Source organism: Varroa destructor, unplaced genomic scaffold (genome assembly GCF_002443255.2).
Source record: "Varroa destructor unplaced genomic scaffold, Vdes_3.0 BEIS01000003.1, whole genome shotgun sequence".
Taxonomy (NCBI): Eukaryota; Metazoa; Arthropoda; class Arachnida; order Mesostigmata; family Varroidae; genus Varroa; species Varroa destructor.
Window position 1 is genome coordinate 39,105,756 of NW_019211456.1, and position 17,125 is coordinate 39,122,880.

At 37.9% G+C, this 17,125-nt stretch overlaps 2 protein-coding genes across 5 annotated transcripts in view; one reads left to right on the plus strand and one right to left on the minus strand.

The window, feature by feature from the left end:
- Positions 1 to 3,865: 3,865 nt before the first annotated feature.
- LOC111247613 (uncharacterized) overlaps positions 3,866 to 17,125 on the plus strand; it is a 51,297-nt gene continuing 38,037 nt past the window's right edge. The window contains exon 1 of one of the 2 annotated variants that reach the window (XM_022798746.2): positions 3,866 to 5,122. In XM_022798746.2, coding sequence (XP_022654481.1) covers positions 4,859 to 5,122 — 264 coding nt within the window. In that variant the 5' untranslated portion in view covers positions 3,866 to 4,858. Of the gene's footprint in view, positions 5,123 to 8,950; positions 9,349 to 17,125 lie in introns of those variants that run through there. The other variant, XM_086985556.1, reaches the window with a different exon arrangement.
- LOC111247615 (uncharacterized) lies at positions 11,477 to 16,753 on the minus strand. Of its 3 annotated transcripts, none has more exons than XM_086984266.1 (7): positions 16,616 to 16,753; positions 14,916 to 15,121; positions 14,424 to 14,593; positions 14,157 to 14,270; positions 13,854 to 13,917; positions 12,836 to 12,911; positions 11,477 to 12,304 (listed from the first exon to the last, which is right to left on the minus strand). In XM_086984266.1, the coding sequence occupies exons 1-7, from the start codon at positions 16,632 to 16,634 to the stop codon at positions 12,267 to 12,269; spliced, it is 687 nt and encodes a 228-aa protein (XP_086840392.1). In that variant the 5' UTR covers positions 16,635 to 16,753; the 3' UTR covers positions 11,477 to 12,266. The 3 variants fall into 3 exon arrangements, with proteins under 3 accessions (XP_086840392.1, XP_086840391.1, XP_022654497.1); XM_086984265.1 differs by lacking the exon at positions 16,616 to 16,753 and adding an exon at positions 16,049 to 16,118; XM_022798762.2 differs by lacking the exon at positions 16,616 to 16,753 and adding an exon at positions 15,977 to 16,092.

Below are 17,125 nucleotides of genomic sequence, written 5' to 3' on the forward strand. Positions count from 1 at the left end.
TAGTACAATTGTGCATTTAGGGCTTGTTGTTTCATATAATTTATACAGGTATAAATGCGATGATAAGGTAGGGTTTTTGGCGTTTTTATTTTAAGTAGAACATGATAATCAATAAAACTTTGGATCGAGATGGATGGCGTGGGTCATCAGCCTCGTAGTCGGACTATTTCGGCTAGCCACCATTAGGTTATTCAACATTATGTACCCATTAATTAAGTAGTGTGTTAAATTAAACGTATGGGAATAAATGTAAGATTAGTTACATTCGATTGATCTTCGAAACACAATCCGTGTAATTGTTGATGTAATTATAATTAATGATTAAAAATTGCTTGGTCACATTTCAAACAAACTATTGGCAATTATTCATATAGAAAGCTTCGCGTTACGTGCGTTTTGTAATATACCTGAAGTACGGAATCAATACCAAACTTAACTGAACTTGCCTACATATTAAGGTGCTTTTTCTCAACGGGAAATACCTAAACTGGCCATTAAGTGTGAGTTTGTTGATGCTTTCGGAAGAAAACGCTGTCTATGACTTAGCAGTAAGATTAATGATTAAGTTGGCGGTGTAGAATGTTAATTATGAACAACCAACAGCAGGGACCTACTTAACTAATTTGGGTTAATTATTCAACCGTTATGCATTGCTTTTAGCACGAAACGAAGTGCGTCGATATTCAACTACAAACCATCTTACGTTTTCCTAAATATGGTATTACTGCACCATTATGAAAGTACAATTACCTAAATTGGCCTATCTTATATGGTAGACCAACGACACAAAACGGTGGCCATACTTTATTAACTTAAGAAAGCAAATAGTCTTTACTACGTATTGAACTGCACGCCAATTGTTTACCATGCTTGATATTCTTAATTTGGTTTATTCTTTGTTGTAATCTGTACTGACATATCATTGCAAAGGCCGAAATATCCAGAAATTATTTACGATTCTGAGTAAGTACAGATGAGTGCCCTTGCATTGAGTTATAACGTAGGTACCGCATATCAAAAAAGTGAAAAAATTTTGCACAGACGTTTGGGTGCACTGATTTAATGGCCTAAAAAATGGGAGGACAATGAAAATAAAAAACATAAAATGCTTTACTTGATCTTCCAGAGGGGTTCAGAAATTCGATTAGCACGTTAGTCTATTTACTACTTCAGTATCAGGGCCAAATGCACCTTTCTTTCCAAAGGTAGGGCTTCATTCACGGACGAGAAAGTGATCGCTTCACCATTTGACCAAAAGAGTACGGAAATTAACAACTCAGGGGACAGCTCTACGACAACGACAGTTTTTTTTGTAAACAACTTATCTTTAAGAATGGCTATCCTGTGTAAATTTTTTGCGCATACTTCTTTGTAAAAGCGCGCAGCAACATCTACACTCGAAAACAATTAGTGTTATCACGTTCGACATATTGACATAGAGCGCACATTTCTCGTAGGCAACAAAAAAAGCCTTTCCTATTGCTCCAACGGAATCAATCGACTGCTATATTAGGTTTTTTAAACTATCTTGTGATCACTGCGAAAGCTTGCGGTTTCCAAAACTCATTGCAGTCCAAGACTTCAAACCCAGCCGAGAAAATCTGTATTATTTGAGTATATATATCTCAGAGATGACGTAACGGCGGTCCGTCAGCTTGGGAGGCCAAGTTTGAATCTTTAGCCATTTTTCGAAAATAATCATGATAATTAATGCAGTCACTTAGAGTAGTCGAGATTGATGGCTTGAATAAGAGCTTCACGCGGCCACGATGAAAAAAAGCGTATTTTGTAAGAGGATATAGCGTTGATTTGTTAATACGATGAGCTAAATGAGGTCTCAAAATATCAAAATGTCTCTGCTTGTAAATAGAAAAAAGGCATACGCATACCCGCTCTGTCTCACTTATGTTTAGTTTCGGGGATCAATGATTATGAAGACAATAACAATACGCCCACGAAGTGTCCGCTGGGATTAAAGTGTACCCAATAGATACAAATGATTTTATTCTGATTTTTTTTTCAAGGTGCCGTTTAAAATTGTCTGTTTTATTCTGTAGTTCTTGCCTGTACACAAAAATCACTTGTATTATTTCAAAACTTGAGGCACTTCCTCGGCTACCATTATATCTTGACCGACAGCAACGTCAAATACATTGCCCACAATCATGTTCACTATCGCGCTTAGCATGCTGTTTTTCTCGGGTTATGCGTACTTGAAATCATTCTCAGAACACAAACAGAATACTGGGGCATATTGGGCATTTTGATTTATGATACGTGCAAAAATTTTTATGGTGTAATCATGGGAAGCATATGATTTGAAAATACGGAATCAGGCTAGCAAAAGGCGTTCAAATAAATAAGGCATTCATTAGACGAAATTTAGCGATTTTTCTAAGGAACCCGTTGTAACATTCTGCTACATCAAAATCTATATAAAAATTTTTGAATTATCCAATATTCATCAAGCAAAAGTATGTATCACATAAGTATTTTATCTGCTTGCTCTGTGGGATCGACTGCCAACGTCATCGCGCTATTTTTCTCTAATCTAGGATATCATGTACAATATAACGATATCCATATGCATATCTCACTGTCCAGCTTTATCTTTCTAGGAGTTGATTATCTAGGTTATACACACGATACCTCAACAAACGATTCTTACTATTGAAGTCAATTGTACTATTGTTGCATTCAACAGACTCAACAAATAACCTACAAATGTGGTGGCGTGGCTGTATTCGAAGAACCATCGCCATTTTCGATATTGGTACTTGTTGATTGGTTGCCACGACCACGATTTATTGACGGTTACTGTTTGACTGGTTTTAACCCAAATACACTGAACCCCTAGTGAAGTTTTTCCCTGCTGCAGTTTCTACTGCGTCTTTTTGCTTATACCGAAAACATCAACAAACGACTGTTGCTGTATTTGTGATTTTCTTTCGCTAGAATATGCAGACAGGAAAACCATAAGTCCTAATTTACTTGATATTATCCGTTCAAATCACTTGATGATATTCCCAGTATCATTTTTTATTTTAGAATGAGAATAAGTTACATCGTATTTATGCCATCTATTGCATGACCTTCTAAATGAGGAGCATCAAAACACATCGTGTGTGACAAGGATGGCTTGCACAAACGTATTGTAGGTATATTGTTTGTAAGCAGTTAAAGTTAGAACTTCATACCATATGAGACCGAAACAGATATTAACAGTGTTCATCGTTTTTCGGCGTTTACATGATCCGAAATAAATAAAGGGATTCATATAATAGGAAACGACTTTAAGCTACGAAAATCTGATTAATTCAAAGCAAAACACCAGCGAAATGTGTGTTTTCTTATAATTTGCATACTTTTTGATTAACACAAAGTATTTTCGCTATAATATTTTGATTTTATTTGGAGTGCGCCTTACCTGCAGGCGAAAAGTCAACGCTCTGAATTCCGAACGACCAAGTGTCACAAACCTTGAATCCATGATCACTTAGATACGCCGTTTTCCAAAGTGCCAAAGCAGTATTTAAAATGACTTAAATGCATCTAAAATATGCGAATGTAAAAGCTATATAGTTCCTATGAATGAGAAGAGTCGCTTTTTATATTTGGAATACACGGCTTAATTTTTGACAGCAAGTTGGTTTTTATTTTATGATTCAGAAGCTACAATTTGAATTGCCTATAGAAGAATATAATCTATCCAGTCGCCGACGATTAATTTTCGTTACCAAAAACTAAATGTATCCACTAACTATTCGATTGTAGCACAGCATACTGCCTACATGTATATGTGTCAATGCGACCCTACTAGGGTTTTGCTCTTGTTGATACGAGAGGCTGCATAATCTCCAGCGCGGCATCTAACTATCCGCACTTAGTCCCACGCTCTAGATGCTAGTAGGAACCATGCCTCCCAATGTCGTTTTTCCTGCTGGATCAATTATTCACGCACCTAAACCTCTGCAACGGGTCGCTTTGCTAGTATGGCCTATCCCGCTATTTTCTCTACGGTGCTGCTCTATTTCCGGCCCTTATACAGTGCTTCACAGCACTAACTCGTGATCGTCGGTAGCAAACGTTAGCGTCGTATACTAACTTCAGTTGACGTCCAGGATCAGACACCCTGTGCAGCCATCCAACGTGGCACCATTATGTGGTGCGGGCCCGCGAGAGAGTTACCCCACCGCCAAACAGCACCAGAACAGTAATCCAAAGATATCAATGCGACAAGGCAAACTAGCCTAACCGTATGGAGTATGGGGTTGGTGGACTCCAACAACTGGGTCTCGAAATGGGGTCATTTGTTTACCCTTTCCCATGGGTTGACGCGCGGTTTGTATGCGGTGGCTGGTAGAGCCGGTGCCGGCAGCTTTAGGATGACACCAACTAACTGCGATACTGAGACTAGTCGAGACGTTTGGTTAACTACCTTTTCCAACGTTTACAGGCTTGGCAATGATCTCCCGAAAACCATTAGTCCACAAGTACATGTTCGATCGGGCTACCGCTAGGGTTGCATCCACTCCAAGTGACCCTTTATCTAACTCATAGTGTGTTTCCACAAGGATAATCGTGGCATTTGTGAGTGAACTCATAGGTGGAGTCAATAAAAAATCAAAAGTGCGTCTTTGCGACTGTTGAGTCTCTTTTACAAACTTCAGTGACTGTTGACTCCCTTTTACAAACCTCAGTGACTGTTGGATTTCTTTGTAACGAAGTAACTCAAACAAACATTCAATCCTACAGTAAGCGAAAAATTACCAGCTGCAGCACTTTGGCACTAGCTTAGTGAAAAGGACTCTAGCGAAGTGTTTTGACGACTACGTGTCAGACGAGCATTTTGGGCAAGATGTCATCTGCAAAAGTAATGTCGGCCAACATCTCAACCCTTGCTTTGCATCGCTTCAACCCACGAGATGCTGGATTCACAGGATCCTGGCGAGAGCTCCCGTTGGCCGCACAAGACATTTTACAGGCACGGGTCTTTGACGGACCCGGCGGCTATGTAAAGCACGACCTTATTTTCCCACGACCACCGCTTCAGGCTGTCGAAGACAACCTAAATAAATGGCATAAAAACATGGTGCAAGATCTTCAGAAGAACTGCGGACGCGTAAGTATTCACGTAAGACGCAATGCGATCTATTTCATAAAAGTACATATAAAGCGATTTACTTATACGATATAGATGAGTGTTGAAAATTGACTAAGCGGCCGATTGGTCATTCAGCATGACCTGAAAACTTTTCACTAGCGACTTCTCGCGTCCCATCAATATGTCGCAAATTGAGTAGACCTAATTTCCATACTATTGTTGGTCATATAGGTATATACCATAACGCAACTTGAATTCACTAGACTTCAGGATCATGGAAAGTTGGACTTGTCGAATTATGTGACATTTTAAATCCGAACTTAATCCCATCTATATCCAATCTTGTGAGAAACAATCAATTTCAGAACTCATATTAGAACAAAAATAGAAGCGCATATTCCCGTCTGCAGCCATGCGCTCATGGAAAACGCACCGAGACTTCAAAAGCATAACGCGCAAAAAAAATTCTCTTTTTAAGCTGGCACTTTGCTATTATATAATATATATTGATTTAGCTTGACTTGATTTCTTACATGCCGATTTTATGATGCCGAACTAATACTTAGACTTATGTGAAACTGTGTTTGCTCCAATCACCTGCTAACTTCACACCTAACTCTGACTCAATAGACTCTGCGCAAGGCAGTCAGAACTTCGATCCCGGACAAAACTCAAACAACAGGACAAAAAAGCTTCGTTTAATGTTACTTGGTGTAGTATCGTCAAAGAAATATTTATTTACCCAAGATTTACGATTAGAGATAAACTTCAATTTGATAATTCAAAGTCGTTTTCCCAAATATTTCCAACCAATATGGACAGCAAGCTGAACACCAGCGTAGATACCCTTGTAAACGTAAATGCGAACTGTAGGAATGCAGAAAGTCGCAGCGAATATTCATGAATGGATTCGCTCGAACATGCATTGCTATTGCATGCGCCAGAACCAAACGTCTCTAGCCAGACTCGAACTAGGAAGGAGGAATAAAAAAGAGGAATGAAAAAGAAATAAAAAAGAAGGAATAAACAATTTTATTATATTATATTTACTTTAGTTCCGATTAAACCCGATAATTTTATTGACTTTTTATAAATTGGAAGGCGTTATTAGGAGAGACCGTTAAAACGTTTCACATGCATGCAACTGAGAATTTCTCCCAACAGAAAACCTTTTGAATAAAATGGGTACAATAAACTTGCTAAAATTGACTGATCTAACTTTGACTGAACCGACAAAGGCTGCTGGAAGCACCGATTAGTCATAAACAATCTGTATTTTTCATTATGGCAATTACATCGGCTAAAGCCACTTGCACCACCTTAAAGTTCACAAGCGATTCGTGTACGTTAAGTAGTTGTCATGTGCCATTGTCTTGTAAATCTGGTTTTAGATTCACGACGAGTCAACCCATGTTAGCTTTGAAAATAAATTAACGCCGGTGGAACAGTGTGCGGAACCATCAGCTAACGATAATATAGAAAATCGATAGGAGCGGGGCGGGCATTTGAAATATCCGAAAGCATGGCTGTATACGCAGAACAAATAAGGGCATCACTTTTCAGACTATTTCCTCCATAACAAACCGAAGTCTTGAACAGAACCAGCGTTGGAACGATCTAATGGAAAAAAGGCAGCAACGCCTAGAAAATGGTATTCTCTCTGTATACTCTCAAGGAACTCTATCGTTAGTTAATGTAAGGGATACACTTATAGAAAGGTACATATAACGTTTAGACGATGCCTATTATGAGTAAATTCACTACTCACGTCTTTAGTAAAATAGCTAACACCCTAATAATCAAATAGGTTAAATAAGTCAGGTTGAAATGGATGATTATCTCTGACTGCAGCCGCATTCGTCCCGAAAGATTACGCAAGTAGAAACTAAACATATTTCAGTGATAATGAGACTTCGCAGATATGCACGAGGCCGTGTTCTTTGAATAAGCGAATAGACGGTATTGACCAATTTTAACTACATTTCAGTTCCAGATACATCTCGGAAGTGATTACCTGGCATATTTAGTAAAACGCATCCAATTATTTCAGTCTGTGAAATCCATGTGCGAGATAAGCATTTGTAAGATCTTCAGAGACGCAACAACGAACAGTGTACTAAAGGAAAGAAACGATAAATATAGCACGGTATATAAATAATCTCATTGCTTGTAAAGCAAAGCTTGAAGTGCGCACGTCCATTATGCAGGTATGATTATGCAGGTAGCTGTTAGTAATAGTTAGTAAATGCCAGGGTTGTAATTTCAGCCTTTATAGCTAAGTACTAGACAAACACGGTAGGACTCGAACCAGTGTAACAAGCCTTCAGAATACGTTAGATGAATATAGCAGATCTAATATTTACTGCGTCTTCCAAAATCACTACTACTAGTGTAGCAGTATTAGTATTGTACATGGCTAGTTCTCGAATTCGATTGAAATCTTAGTTCTTTCCGATTATTTCAAAAACAATGAGTTATAGGTAAATGGTTTTATCAGGAAAATTGTACGTCTTTTTAGTAGTGCTAAAAGGGGCTCGATCGTTTATCTAAAAAACCGATTAGACAGTGAGAACCTTATATATTTGGTTGCCATAAAGAATCCATAGCACCAACTTAGCATATCTATCAATTCAAAGTTTTCTTTTTTCGTTTTTCTAGAGCACTTCACAGAACCTTAAACAGGATACTCAATATGAGGTAATTATACAGAGTTTCGATCTCTAATATATCGCTTATCATTTAATGTAGTCGTACGCAAGGAAATCTAAATCATTTTGGTACCAGAGGATACGTCTCATAACGATACACGACTTTTAGACTAAAGGTATTTCACTCTAAGGTAATGCTCTCATTAGTATATGTTTGTGCAGTAAGGCATTACATAGCCCTGCTACCAATCTACAGTGAAAGATTTCTTAGAACAACCCCGTAGCGACAAGTAGCTGGCACCACGCAAAATAGAGGAGAATAAAAAAAATAGCCCAAGGTCGCATATAACTACTTATATCAACGGTATACACATTCGTACATGGTATCCACGGAGGTAGCCGAAATGCATTCGATCCAATTAGATGTAGATGATCGTAGTCCAATAATAGGTTCATCGATATTTTTCAGTCTACAGACACCGTACCGCTGTAACGATAAAAGCCCAACACAGTAAACTGGCACCGGCGAAATTATACGACACATTCATTCAGAGATGGTCGAACATATTAGTACACTGTCGTAAGAATCCTGGGATTGCTGCTACTGTAATGTATATATCTCCCATGGTTATATTACATGGATACAAAAAAAATGTTTCGCGCTCCATTGATCTGGAGAGATCAGGGACATCTGCATATACCTGCACAACTTCATAGTGTAACTCTCTCGTCGTCGTTCGCCCAATATACAGTCATGATGCGTACGTATAGACACGTTCTGTCCAGTAACGATCCTTTCTCCTGTTATGTATGGGATCGTGCAGCAAAATATTTCCCAAGGTTCCCTTATACTTGGCGTCGTTATCCAGCTTACAGCCAGTCCTTTTGCTTGGCTAAACTGTCTGAGCGCGTATACAGCAAGAGACTTAACGTAACGCCTCTATCTTATGCTGTACCTGCTTGCAGAGCCAGGTTGACATCACTGAATTTACAGATAGGGAGTTGCTACGTAGAAGCGTTTCAACGAAGCCCGTGATTTGCGTTTGGTTCAAGTCATTTCCATGAAATCTGGTCTCGCAGAGGGTATTCCCATCGAGCTCTGGTAGGGGCAGTGACTCAAATAGGGAAAGGGGTAGGGTGCAGCCAGTGTGGTTATCAAGTATTGGTGTTTCCGTAAAACCCAATTTGCAGTCCAACAAATAGGAATTGCAATGAATCCGTCGAAATTATGAAGAACCCCACCGATTTCTATCTATTCGTCCAGACTCCGTAACATCTGAACAACTTGTTGATTAAACACTGTTGAGGCAAGTTCTGTGTGTGTAAAAAGTGGTGTATTAGTATTGAAAATTAGCGTTCGGTTTCTTTGTGGAAGTCTTATAGGATACCAGACAAAAAACCTGCTTACCCGTTGAGACTGCACGTGGGTTATTGCTAGAATATTATTGCTTAAGCTAAAACAAAAAAGGAAATATAATTTTAGATCCATGCAAGATGGTCCAATTTGGTCCCTCGGTGAGCGTGTGGAGTCCAGAAGATGAACAAATGGCCTTTGTGCCGTGTGGTATTGTGTATAAACGGCCGCTTAAGACAGAAGTAAGTTCCGCGCATGCAACGATTACTTATTTTGTTACTTACCGTTGTTACAAACCGAGTGAGTTGTTCGCATCTAATAACAATGGTTTTCTTACTGCGAATAAAATCCATTACACCTAAAGACTATGGTAGGTTAAGCATTTTTCAATGTAAATAAAACATAGAGGTATGAAGTAAATTGCTAACTTCGATTGTACGATGCTTTTATTTCATTTCTACTATTTTATGAGTTCATAGTGATGACTTGTGAATATTTTAAGTATCTGAATGAAAAAAAGCATGAAAGAATAATTATCCTAGTGTACACATATATGTAGAGAAGCAGATATTAAGTTTTACTTTCTATTCAAAAACTTAATATCTGCAAAGTACTTTTGCGCTCAAAACCTACTTTGAATAACCAATATCATTTCTAAATGAAATCCATAATATTTTTTTTAATCTATTTGAGATAGTCCATTGGATATTTCAACGGTTAAGTTTTAACATGCCCCGTTTAATAACGGTTAATTTTTTCTTATTAAAGAGATGTTTTATAGTTTACAAAAAATCTTATTTTTCATATATATTGACTAGAGTAATTTGTTGCATTTTCTACATGGGCGTGCAGCAGACAGAAATGTGATTATCACCAATGTGCAAGAATTACAGGAGTTATCCTGTAGCTATCGGTCCTTGGCCTCAATCGCTGTGCGACCCTAGGAAACTTGGCCGGCCTGCTCGGTCAGTCTGTTAGGTTCCAACCGGATGCACTCAAAGCACGACGCCACTGATACACTCCGAGAGTCTCCTTCGGTTGGCCAAAACGACGCCCCAATCGAACCCCTCTTCGGTCCCCCCATCTGCTTGCCGTGTCGCTTGTTTAGTTCCATTGGTGCGTCTGTCTCCCCGAAAACAGGGAAAATGATTGTCGGTATTTAGCAAACGATCTGTATTTAACGTGTGTGTCTTTGGCGTACATCAGTCGCAGACAGAGCCATTATGACGAGATTTCCAACTCTTACTGTTATAGTTTTGTTTAGCCGACGTTCACTCATATAGGGCTACATTGCAAATAAAAACACTAGCAAATTCAATGGCCCATCAAAGAGAAAAACCTAAACGTCAGCGTAGTTAAAAGGGGTTCAAAATGTATGTTGTTGGCGAGATCTTCTCAAACTATATTGTGTTTTTGGAGACAGCGTCGTGTCATAACTAATATTTGAAGATTAACAAAATTAATAATTTTTGAAAGATCGAACCTATGACTTATCAGATCTTTATTGAAGGTTTTGCCGTATGCCAGGCCAGTATATTTTCCTCGATTTTTCATTTCAATAATTTTTGACGTCTAAATATATTGACACGTACTCTAAATTTCTGTATAGAAGATAACAATAGCCCACGCACTGTGAATGCTGTACAAAAAGCTGTCCTTGGCAATCAGTTGTCTACTAAATTAACTATTAAGTGACCTCTAAAGTTGGGAGCCAACGGTACGCTTGGATGCTACAGTTCGACTCGACCTTTATCTAGACGTACTTATCAGTTCATGAATAGCTTACAAAAACTAGGATTACTACATATCAGGATTATGAATAAACGGGATAGAGGTTTTGATTAGACTACAATAATAATAATCAAACAATTTGGCTGAAGCTATTTCTGTGAAATTACAAGACCACTTCTATCTATATAATCGTCCAGTTCATACTTCAATGCGGATCCAGTGTTACTTCATTTGTATAGATAGCAGCGCCCTCCATGGCCTTTAAGGGTAGTAATGTATAAAACTGACCTCATATCGTGCTTGATGTGACCGCGTAGTGGCGCCACTTCATTGACTTCCACAGTTCTTAAATAACTTATATTTTAACCATTGGAAAAAAGTAATGGTAATAGTAATGATCCAAAATATATTGATCTCTTAATTAAATTGACTAGACATATTATCAAGTAAATATAACTATAATTGTAAGAGAATATAACCTGTTTGAACTAAGTTAGTGAATGAAAGTTAAGTGAATAAGATAAATCTGCAATTCAACTGCTTGAGGGTCTTGAAAAATCTTTGTCAACGTTGGTTCTTGGAAAAAAAACAGATGAAAATGGTCAAGCTAAGACTAAACTAAGGAAAGATATTTCAATATTTGCTTATTCAAGCAACTACAGGCTAAGCAAATGTATTTATTGTTTCATAAAACTGTACAGATGATTACCTCATATGTATGGCTTATCGCATTTATAAATCGATTCCTTATACTTTTCAATCGTCACTTTTACAACATAGTATCCGAACTGCCTGATTTTGTTGTCACTTCTACAGTATAGGGAATGTTATTCTCGTCCATGAAATAGAGCTGATGACCGATTTCTGGAGCACCTCAAATCTGTGAAAATTGTTTCTATAATTCAGACGTTTCAGTACTGTTATTCATATTGAATATGTGCACATAACACAGATACTCGACACCTTACTTTAGATATGAACAACATCTGCCACGGCCCAAATATTCAGTGCTTTCAGCGAAAATAGGTCAAGATAATTTCGTCAAATATAAATACAAATAAACTAACCGAACATTCCAAAACAATACCACTAATGTTTGATATATACATATGCCTACTGGGTCGTATGATATTGTGATACTGTAGGCCTCTTCGTGACGAACATTTTGAGGTCTCATCCTTTCACTTCACCTCATAAATCACTATAAGGTGGTTAAGGAGACACGAAAAAACTACTATATATGATTACAAGGGAGATATAGCCTTAGCGAGTTTCGGTCCCCAGTCGTTTAACCGAGAGCATCTTCACAGGCTTCAATTTTAGGTTTTTTTTCATAGTTCTCTAAAACAGGCTGTCTTGTCAAGGTTCTCGTCGATATCAGCTGATGTCTGCCGGTGCGCCAAAACATAGACATTTGCAAAACTGCATATCATTTCACCTTTTTCTTAGATCCTGCCGGAAAGGCACCTGCCGAGTATACAATTTAACGTTGTTTCTCAATTAGGACAGATATTTCCTTAATATTGAATTATGTAAGTGAATCATCATTAATTAATTATATTCACTAGTGAGATCGGAGTTGACCTGCAGCTGATTACTTTGAAACGATGACTACAAAATGTAGATTTGTGTTGTGACATGTGCTTAATATTTGTTGTCTCGAATGCGGCGTCCTCAAAAAATCAACAAAGCTTTCTTACATAAAGAAAGTTGGCTTGGAGCAGTTAGTACCATGACGCACAGTAATCGAGAAGAAGAAAATATAAATAATAATACAGCTGACACAAACGGTGACGTGTAGGCGAAAAAAATAATGTGGAAAGATTGCGATTTTTTTTTTATTAATATCCTGAATATATCCATGGTGTAACATAATCGCCAAAAGCAAAGACAAGCATTTTTGCTGCCCCTGGTAATGCAAAACCCTCTAATAGCCTCGTTAATAGTCAATCATCGACTAACTCGTTTACTTAAATAATGCGGCCAAGAGATACTAACTTTGCTTGTTCAACGGGGTAGCAGCAATTCTAGATCTTGAAGGTGCGCGATTCTGTCGTAAGGTCGAAGCGTTCACCTGGAATAGAAGCAAAGGACGACACGATTAGTATTATCTTTTTTATTAACTTAATAGGTATTATTATATAGTATAGATGGGTCAGTAATTCGTAGTCAATCCAAACAATCGCGAAACAATTGTTTTGCTTCTGCTTTTAAGTTTTGTGAACTGATCAAGTTTTGACGATAAATGAAAACAGCTTTTTAAAAACACCAAGTCATATATTTAGAGTCGAACTTGGCTTCCATATATATAGGACTACATAATCTGAAACTCAAGAGGCGCAGGATTCCTTATTGTACGGCTGTGTATTTTGTGTAAACGTTGATACACACACTGAAAATTATTCGAGTCATCCAACCCGTCTAGGTTAACTCAGTATATTATAGATGGACGTCTCGAGATATTTTCCAGTTTGCCAGCAATTCCTGATTACCCTGCATGTACCACAAATCATATAAAACTTGGGTAGAGGATGAATTTATTCCTTGTCCTATATTCATGTTAATTGTAGTTAAATCTCTAAAACGAAAATACTTGTGATCCTCATGACAAAATGCAGGGGTACCTCTTCAATGCCTTAGTTTAATTGCCCTCTAAATCGCACGTAGAAAGCGTTCTGTATTCGCTACCAAAGTAACGTTGTTGGCTTGTTTAATTTTGGGCTTTCAATAAAGCGACCAAATATGTTGGCAAAAATATTCGAAATGAAAGTACATAGGCCTTGTGTAGATCTAGTCGGTAATCAGCACAGGTAGTCACTCCGTGGAATCATATCTCATGATGTATATATGTGACACACGATTTCTTGACATCTTGGAATGAAGGCTGTCTTGTATTGTATGCTGACTTCTAATGGAAGTGGCATATTCTACCACTACCAGATTAATTAGTAAACCACGCAGAAAAATAATTCTAATGTATCTTCAAAACGGGACCGAACAGCCATGTATATGTTACCTTCGCTGATCTTGTAGAAGTGTTTGATGCCTTCGTCCTTGCTGTTGTGCGATTGAGTGACGCGCTGAAATTTTTTAAATACAAGGTGATTAGGTAATTTTAACACTCTAAAAAAAACGCTTGGTGTTTTTATAAAAGCTTTTCCAAAACTTCTTTCTATATGTAAGTTAAAAAGCGGCTCTATAAGAACAAGTTTTTAAAACCTCAGAGGATATCACGATTCTAAACTGAATTTAATGTGAGCTTGCCACCAAATATAGAGTAGATAAAAAAATTTCAAAGTGTGTACACTATTCCTATCACCTTGTCTTTAGAATTTTGCGTAAGTTTCCTGGAATAGCGTTATTTTTCCTATCAGGGCTTCGATTTTCATAACTTTTCATTGATTCTTCCAAAGCTGCAGCAAATGGTTCAGGACTGAAAAAGAAACAGACACTCATTACAAGACTTTCTCGCTGAATAATGGCTTGGATGTATACAGGTTGCTTGAAGAAAAGTCATTATTTATAAATATGAGTACAGCTAACATCACAATTAATCCGACAGATGTTTTATCTACCTAATACGTACTTCGTAGCGAGAACCCCGAAGTCGCCAAGAGCGTCCATTGGCAGTTTGTCTGCGTCATCCCGAAGAATATATAGAATGCGTTGCAGCGCTGCTGTTCGATCCTGAAGGACTTTCAGAGCCCGAGCTTGCTCCTCTGCGATCTTTGGGAGCGATTCGATCACCTCTTCGAGCTGTGTAACAAGAAACAATAGGAGAAGAAACAACGACGTACGAAAGCATGGGTAAACGAAAGTGGCGAAAAAGAAATCATACCTGTGTTTTTTTAGGTCTCTTTCGCACTCTACCCAAAAATAGAAAATCCTATGGTCATATTTGTTTCACACATGAAATCGGTCTCGTATTGATTTAAATGAACCAGAAAATCGAAGAAGTTCAACGAGTAAATCTTGCCAGTACATGTATTTCAATGCAATACATTCAATTCAGTATTATTACAGTTATGATTCTTGTTTAATTTAATCTGAGGTTTAGCATTTTGGTCGCAATACAAACATGTTCGATGGCAGTGGTTTTGGCTTTACCACGAAGCTTGCTGAAGTCGAGTGCCTCTGAAGCAGCTCGGGCTTTGCTCTCTGGTTTATTTACTTTTAGATGACCGGAGTTTGGTACCGTCGACGGACGGAGCACCGACATATCTAACATGGTCAGCTCAGGCCCCCGAGGCATCTTGCTAATCTTTTTTAAACTTCCGTTTTTCACTGTGTAAGAAATTCATTAAACTTAGTAAATATTGCGAAAAATAGCAGCATCTATAAAGTAATCATGTTTTCGTTAAGACACGTTTTTTAGTCAAATAATACCACTTGCTAAATGATTTGGCCTAATCTCAGGCTAGCAAACATTTTAGACGAAATAATAGTGAATATTTTTTAACTCATTCTGCTGACGTTGTCTACATAATCATGAATGAAAAATTGTAGTACTAGTATTTTTCAAGGTTGTACGGAAATCGACTTTGTGCTGGAAGGTCTTATATGAATAGACACGTCTAGGCTTTCACAGAACAGATTACCTATCAGGGCTCCAGGTGAGCAGAATTTAACTAATTAGTATAATGTTTTTCTTGAAAGTTGCTGATCATATTCAAAAATGACGCTCATAGTTTCTGCTTAAAGTACTATTCTATCGTGTGTACAATAACATGCGCATAGCTATATAACGAGATAACGGTCGGCATATTGGAACGTCTTCGTGTTCAAGCTAGTGTCCTCTGCTAAAACTAGTATGAATTTAGACAAGAGTGGCTTCCCATTGAGTCCAGCCACCGGACCAAACAAGCACAGTTTATATCTGTGTGCAGTGTTGAACATAAATTACACTTCTTAACAGTTATCATTTTTCGGTTATTAGAACTACATAGGATAATCGTTAATCATTTGTGGGCTGTCTCCAGCAGCACCTATCCAACCCTTCTGCTGAAGATAGCCGTTGGAAGAGCAACAGGCTAATAACTGTCGTATTCAAATTCTTCCAAAATGATTTTGTCTCAGCCATCACTCGCTCAGACGAATCTAATTAAATCACGTTTTGTACAAATTTACGCGTAGACTTACAACAACCGGTTTCGACTAAACTCAACAAAATAAGGACAAACACACTGAAAATTTGTTACAGAACAAACTGACATAACTGAACGAGCAGCCGCCAAAAATTAATAAACACATTAAGAGCAGACGACATTAGATAAAATTACCCGGGAAAACTTAAGTGGTAGCTGCTTGTTGCAGGCACGCTCACGCAACACAGTGTCTTTATCATATATATCTGTTGAATATGTTCCGCCACGTATTAACTTTACAAATAAACAGTGCATGGTAGCCATCGAGGCAAAATGTTAGGTAGTTAACTTCTGTTCAGTGGAACAAATCGCTTGGGTCATTGTATTTACCGTCGAAAAGCATTCTTTGCAAACATATACTTGCTTCGAATATTTCGTAAACTGGTTAGTTTAACGCGGAAGACCGACTGTTTTTTGGAAGCCAAATTCTTTTTAATGGTGATAATTTTACAAAATATCGCCGCAATTGTCATTATTTCAGAAACCAAGAATGATCAAGTTTGTCCACACCGTAAATCATGAGATGATGAGGCAAGAACCCAATCTCTTCATATATGTGATTTCACACATTAATTTTCTGCCAGCTAACAAATTTACGTAAAATAAAGTTTCCAACTGTTATTTTAGTACTTACCTTGCGGCAAAACATTCATGCAAAGTACGCTCTATATATCGGCTGTTAGTGTTACTAGCTTTTTACTATTTATTGGTTCGTGTTTAGAAATGTGAGTGTACTACTGATCGTGGTCAGCACATATTAAGATAGCAAGGTATGGCTACGAGAAACTTCCGAGCGAGAAACGCGGTTGGGGTTTTTGGGCGGTTACGGTTTTATATTGGTTCGTCTATTACTGAAATTAAGTTGTTTAAATGAAGGCGCAGCGAAGTAAGGGAAAAGTTGATCAAAAGCGTAATGTTTAGTCGCGTGCCAACAAAATTCTATCCACCCTGTCTCTGTTCATGTTTATTGTTCTTTGTCAGGTATCTACATGGTCAGATCTATATCGACGACCGTCCGGCTTCTTCATTTATATTGTAATCCGTTCGAATCAATGCATCGACGCACAATGCTCCACTGATCCATGATTCAATTTGCGCGGTTTGATCTTTCATGGTATACAGTATGCTTTCGGAACGTAACGTC

Coding starts and splice junctions, on each gene's coding strand:
- LOC111247615 (XM_086984265.1), bottom strand. CDS start 16,103: ATGTCGTCTGCTCTTAATGTGTTTATTAATTTTTGGCGGCTGCTCGTT. Junction 14,271..14,423: donor TTCGGGGTTCTCGCTACGAA/GTACGTATTAGG, acceptor TTTCTTTTTCAG/TCCTGAACCATTTGCTGCAG. Junction 12,305..12,835: donor TACCCCGTTGAACAAGCAAA/GTTAGTATCTCT, acceptor TATACTCGGCAG/GTGCCTTTCCGGCAGGATCT.